This window comes from Notothenia coriiceps, unplaced genomic scaffold, assembly GCF_000735185.1.
Source record: "Notothenia coriiceps isolate Sejong01 unplaced genomic scaffold, NC01 NC01_scaffold00024822, whole genome shotgun sequence".
NCBI lineage: Eukaryota > Metazoa > Chordata > Actinopteri > Perciformes > Nototheniidae > Notothenia > Notothenia coriiceps.
The window spans coordinates 209,514-215,649 of NW_011357523.1; the positions used below are offsets into that span (position 1 = coordinate 209,514).

The 6,136-nt window shown below is 42.4% G+C and overlaps 1 protein-coding gene and 1 long non-coding RNA gene across 2 annotated transcripts in view; one reads left to right on the forward strand and one right to left on the reverse strand.

Annotated features, from left to right (window-relative positions):
- LOC104955788 (cyclic nucleotide-gated cation channel beta-3-like) overlaps positions 1-4,239 on the reverse strand; it is a 6,516-nt gene extending 2,277 nt beyond the window's left edge. Inside the window, exons 1-2 of the mRNA XM_010783181.1 lie at positions 4,223-4,239; positions 1,805-1,965 (exon numbers count right to left, since the gene is read on the reverse strand). Coding sequence (XP_010781483.1) covers positions 1,805-1,965; positions 4,223-4,239 — 178 coding nt within the window. The remainder of the gene's footprint in view (positions 1-1,804; positions 1,966-4,222) is intronic.
- A 53-nt stretch (positions 4,240-4,292) lies between these two features.
- Positions 4,293-5,392, forward strand: LOC104955786 (uncharacterized). The gene is made up of 3 exons (XR_799484.1): positions 4,293-4,416; positions 4,807-4,948; positions 5,054-5,392. It is a non-coding gene; the product is annotated as an uncharacterized lncRNA (long non-coding RNA).
- Positions 5,393-6,136: the final 744 nt, after the last annotated feature.

Genomic DNA, 6,136 nt, shown 5'->3' on the forward strand with positions numbered 1-6,136 from the left:
TCAATCCGGTTCAAGTCTGGGCTCTGGCTGAGGCACTCAAGGACATTCAAAGACTTGTCCCGAAGCCACTCCTTTGTTATCGTGGCTGTGTGCTTAGGGTCGTTGTCCTGTTGAAAGGTGAACCTTCTCCCCAGTCTGAGGTCCAGAGCGCTCTGGAGCAGGTTTTCATCAAGGATCTCTCTGTACATTGCTGCATTCATCTTTCCCTGGATCCTGACTAGTCTCCAAGTTCCTGCTGCTGAAAACCATCCCCACAGCATGAAGCTGCCACCACCATGCTTCACTGTAGGGATGGTGTTGGCCAGGTCTGGTTTCCTTCAGACATGATGCTTGGCATTCAGGCAGAGGTGATCAATGTTGGTTTCATCAGACCAGACAATTTGTTTTTCTCATGGTCTGAGAGTCCTCTAGGTGCTCCATGTGGGCTTTCATGTGCCTTTTGCTGAGGAGTGGCTTCCTTCTGGCCACTCTACCATAAAGGCCTGATTGGTGGAGTGCTGCACAGATGGTTGTCCTTCTAGAAGGTTCTCCCATCTCCACAGAGGAACACTGGAGCACTGTCAGAGTGACCATCGAGTTCTTGGTCACCTCTCTGACTAACAGCCCGTCTACACTACAGGCATCAAAAAATGCTTTCAACGCTTCGCCCATTCACTTGAATGCGGTGACGTAGAAGATTTTTAATCTTCGCCGAACTGCATTGTGGGGAGCATGGCATGGCTTTGCAAACATCACGAGCATCTATCGGCATCAAGGCTCGATGCTTAGCATCAGCCAATCAAATCCCGTTTATGCAAATCCCGCCAGTGCAAGCGCAGCCAATCAAACCGCGTGCAAGCTGGGAGAGCCAGACCGCAGTTCATTTCCTCATATTCCAAACGAGATATTACGGTAGCAAATCACCCGGTTCTTTACGACCAGAACTATTTACCGGGATACAAACCGGAGGAACCAGGCATGGAGGGAGGTGGCAGAGACAGTGGGTGAAACTGGTAGGTTTTTCGCCTGTTTGGGGAGTTTATATCCAGTTTACTTCGTTTTAACATTGCTATTGCTTTGTATGTCGGGGGCGGGAGATTCATGTGATTGGTTGTTGGTCGCGTTGCTCGCAACAAATCGCCAAGCTTCAGACACGCCCAGCTTCAAGATTTTTTGATGCCTGTAGTGTAGACGAGCCGTAAGGCCCTTCTCCCCCGATGCTCACTTTGGTTTGGGCAGCAAGCTCTAGGAAGAGCCGTGGAGGTTTCAAACATCTTCATGCAAATGATGGAGACCACTGCGCTCGTTGGGACCTTCAATGCTGCAGACATTTTTTTTGTACCCTTCCCCAGATCTGTGCCTTGATACAATCCTGTCTCTGAGGTCTACAGTCAATTCCTTGGACCTCATTACATGGGTTTGTGCTCTGATATGCACTGTCAACTGTGGGACCTCATATTGTTCCTCTCCAAGTCATGTCCAATCTATTTAATTTACCACAGGTGGACTCCAGTCAAGTTATAGAAACATTTCAAGGATGATCAGTGGAAACGGGATGCACTCGAGCTCAATTTTCAGTGTCATAGCAAAGGGTGTGAAATGAATACTTATGTACATAAAAACGTTTTCACTTTGTCATTATGGGGTATCATGTGTGGAATATTGAGAAACAAAATGAATTTAATCCATTTTGAAATAAGGCTGTAACATAACAACACGTGAAAAAAGTTAAGGGGTATGAATACCTTTCACTCTAAATAAAGTTTAATTTAAATACAAAATAATGTTTTCTGCCTGCGTGGTTGTTTTTTATGTCCATACTTACTGACAGGCGGGGTGATTTCTGGAGAAGTGGCATAAGGGTCTATGGCTTTCTGTTTGAGCACCTCTCTGCACTCTCTTAACCTCTTGATTGTATCTCTGAGCGTGTCATCGGTGTAGCGGAAGTAGACGACGGGGGGAGGAGGAGGAGGGGAGGCCTCTTCACTGGGAGGGGGCAAGAGCAGAAAGAAAGGTGAATTAAAGAATAGAAAAGGTGACATTTAATCAGAGAGGAGGGGGCAGAATGCTTCCCCTGAGCATTGAGTCAGAAATGAAACTCATTTCCTAATCTGCTTTCCTACTTGTCCTGCTTTAGGAGCTGCAGTGTGATGATGGCTGCTGTCACTTTCCCCTCTGCTTAATGTGAGGAAACACCAAACAATGGACCATGCAACCTCTCAGGAAAAAACTGCCATTTGCACATGTAGGAGAGTAAACAAATAAATACATCTAGATTTTGATGACTGATTCTTGCAACAGTTATGATTTACAGTTGTATGATAATGCATTGTAACATATATATTCTTGTTAGCAGTCACAGCTCCTATTGTGTACAGAACGTGTTGAAGCTGATACTCTGATACCTGGAAACCTAATCTAGGCAAGTGGAGTTCCTGAAATAGACTACTAATAGCTATTAACCATTTAGTAGCTATTAGCAACCCCCCACTTTAAATGTTCTTTTAGTCTTTATTATTTACCTAAACTTTATATTGTTTATTATATAGGTCTTTTAATCTTTTTCTTTCTGTTGTACCACTACCTACAGTGGGGAAAAAAGTATTTAGTCTGCCACCAATTGTGTAAGTTCTCCCACTTAAAAAGATGAGAGAGGCCTGTAATTTTCATCCTAGGTATACCTCAACTATGAGAGACAGAATGAGAAGAAAAAAAAAATCCAGAAAATCACATTGTCTGATTTTTAAAGAATTTATTTGCAAATTATGGTGGAAAATAAGTATTTGGTCAATAACAAAAGTTAATCTCAATACTTTGTTATATACCCTTTGTTGGCAATGACAGAGGTCAAACGTTTTCTGTAAGTCTTCACAAGGTTAGGGTATATAACAAAGTATTGAGATTAACTTTTGTTATTGACCAAATACTNTATCAACAGTCCTGCCAGTAACGTTACTATATTATCAATGCTACGTTAGTTATAGCCTGATATATGATAGCTAACTTCACAATGTTGTGATGTGACGTTAGCTAACATTCTGTAGCTAACGCCTGTCACTCACCAAGATAGCTGCCCAGTTCTCCACTGGTTCTCCTCACACCACAGCTCCATTTCTCTCCGATGGCCGTTATTTCTTCTAATCCTTGGCTGCTCCTGGTCTCTTGGACGCCTAGCAGGCTCATAATTATAAGGTTGTGGTCCGTCATATGCATTCGAATATTCATGTTTAACTTCTTCTGTGTCTTCTGTGTCGAAACTAGCATTTGGATCCATGTTTATTAATACGTTACACCGGCCGCTCTCCCCCTTGTGTCCCCCGTGTTACGTCACACGCGGGAGGTCACGTGCCGAGGCTTTTTTATGCGGAAGTGAACATTTCTTACAAAAACGACGCCAGATGTCACTGTAGTGTATATTTCTGTATATTTTTGGGAAAATCTAGTGTATTCATCATTTTCCTACACATTTATTCACAGGTGTCTTTTAACCTGGAAGTTGCTCTTTAAGAACATGTCGGCCAGGGGTGTAGAGCTATTTGTTTAAGCACCGGATTGGCAAAACAGGAGAGTCTGTAAACCAGTCTGCCTTGATCTATGAATTCATGTCCGGAACTCTCACAGTATCTGCTGCCCGCAGCTGTTTTAAAGAAGGAAAACCTCCTTCACTTCATGAAATGGCTGCAGCATCAGGAAGCAGCGGGACGTGTAACTCCGCCTGTGAGAAGAGGAGCACCAGCGCGCCGAGAGCTGTGCCTTTTTACGCACCGCCTTCACTGTGTTTACCTTCTTCAGAACAGCTTAAGAGTGACTGCAGGCTGCTACGTGTTAACCACACACACCTCTACACACACACACACACACACACACACACACACACACACACACACACACACACACACACACACACACACACACACACACACACACACACACACACACACACACACACACACTGAATAACGTCATTTATTTTGGTTTTCCGTTTTTCCGGGAAACAACGGTTCTTTTTCTTTTTTCAAACGTTGTTAATATGTTTTGGATGCATATTGTTCTATTATTTGTTCAGGCTGTTACATACAATTAGTCTCTGTTGCTACCTGCTGGTGAGTAAATATTAAAATCAGTTAAAATTGACAACCGGTTCGCGATTTTTTTTAAATGTATCTGCCGGTCCTTGGCACAATAAAGGTTGGGAACCCCTGATCTAGATGATAATAGAGTCAAATCCACAGACAAAGAATACAGTCCGGGAAATTTCATCCTTAAAATGTTGTTCTTTCTCAGTCTGTTGCAGTCTTCCAAAGATGGAGGGAACAGGCGGACAGCTAATGTCAAAGCGTATGGTTTTGCTAACCTCTTCGTCCTGGAGAAGAAAGACCTGTTTGACATCCTGGTCCACTACCCAGAGTCTCAGAAAGTGTTGGCCAGGAAGGGAAAGTAAGTCAGACACTCAGCACACACCACTACTACAACATCTTACTCTTTCCCAGAGCCACTGCACACATTCCTGCAATGATGTTTTTAAATGATAAACCAATAACACGTTTGCTCAAGTACAGAGCTATTGCTGAAAGAAATGTTATCACCAAATGTTGATATTAGCTGTATATAATCCTAGTATGAAAAGTGTATACTAGGCAGCTCACATTTCAGCAACAAAGACCTTTTTCCTTTCCCTTAAACATTTGATCTCTCTTTAGAACCATTACATTGCAGCAAACTTAGGCATCGGACTTAGAAATACTGAATTTGTTACCCGAGTAGCAGCTGCTTTGTAGCTAGCACCAGAGCACTTTGTTCAGCCAGCTTCTCCGTGTCTGTGTGTAGGAAACTGATGAAGGCGAAGGGTCCCGCAGCAGCTAAAGCAGATGACGACAAGAAGAAGGGGCTCGCACTGTTCGGACTCAAACCCCCCACACCCAAACTGCTGCGAGCCTTCGGCGGAAAGAACATGCTTGAAAGAATGAAGGTAACAGCACTTACACTTCTCTCTATATGTGCTCATTAAAACTTAATTGCAGTAATGCTGACATATGTTTTGTATTCGTCCCCCCCCCCCACCCCACCCCACCAGGCTGTTTCTGCAAACCAATAAGGATTGTTGAGAGCTTTTTATTTACAACTCCTTTTTGGGAGTGAATGTACAGTTTACTTTTGTACTGAATGTGTATTTTGTGTCATTTTAAGATATGTTTTTTTTTTTATTACAAACATTTGGTTTGATATGCTCAGACAACTCAACAGAACCTCCCTATCTAAGACAACAAGACATAGAACAATGTTACCAAAATATTTGATGAGATGTGCAATATCTGTGTGTGAAAACTACCGCCCTTAGTGGATACTGCTTGTTGTATATTTATATATTTATCCACCTTGATTTGTTTGTCTGCTTTTCTCTGCTATATTATTTTGAGCTTGCCAATGCACAGTCATTGTAAAAGCCTTACAGAGATGATCAAAACAATTTGTTCAATAATGTTCACAACACAATATTTAATTGATTGGATCTGTCAATATCTGCTTAAATGAATAAATACTGACTTCATTTCAGTTGTTAACAAAATAATGTGCTGTTTGTTTGCTTGTGTGTATCTGTGTGTTAACTGTGTGTGTGTACAGTAGAAGTTAGAGTTCGGACAGAGAGAGATAAAGATAATCCTGTTAGCCAGAGAGAGACATGGTGAGAGTTAATTCACTAAATGCTGTCTGAGTTTCTGAACTCTGTTTACAGAGTGGTCAGAAATAACCTCAGCAGTCTAATTGTAAACCAGACACTTGTGAGTTACTACCAATGAATCCATGTATTATCCCATTATGAAATATATTGTAAAATGAACTCGGTTCTATGTGAAATGCAGAGTCCAATTTGAGTTGTTTTTATTTATAAAGAAAAAAAGGTAATGGCACATTTAGTAAGCAGTTTGTTCTTACCAAAAAGTGTCCGATCTGGCTTTCTCCAACAAAGACAACTCCTTTGGATGGTCTCTGCACTCGAGGCTCTGCAACAACACCGTTGGGCTGTTCGACTCTAAGAAAGGGTTACCATGCTAAATGGAGTAGCACTCAGCTTTTAGAGTCACTGACAGTCTGGTAGTGAGGAGGCGGTGATGGCTGACTCTGCGTTGACCCCTGGAAAAAGGGGAGTGACCTGAGG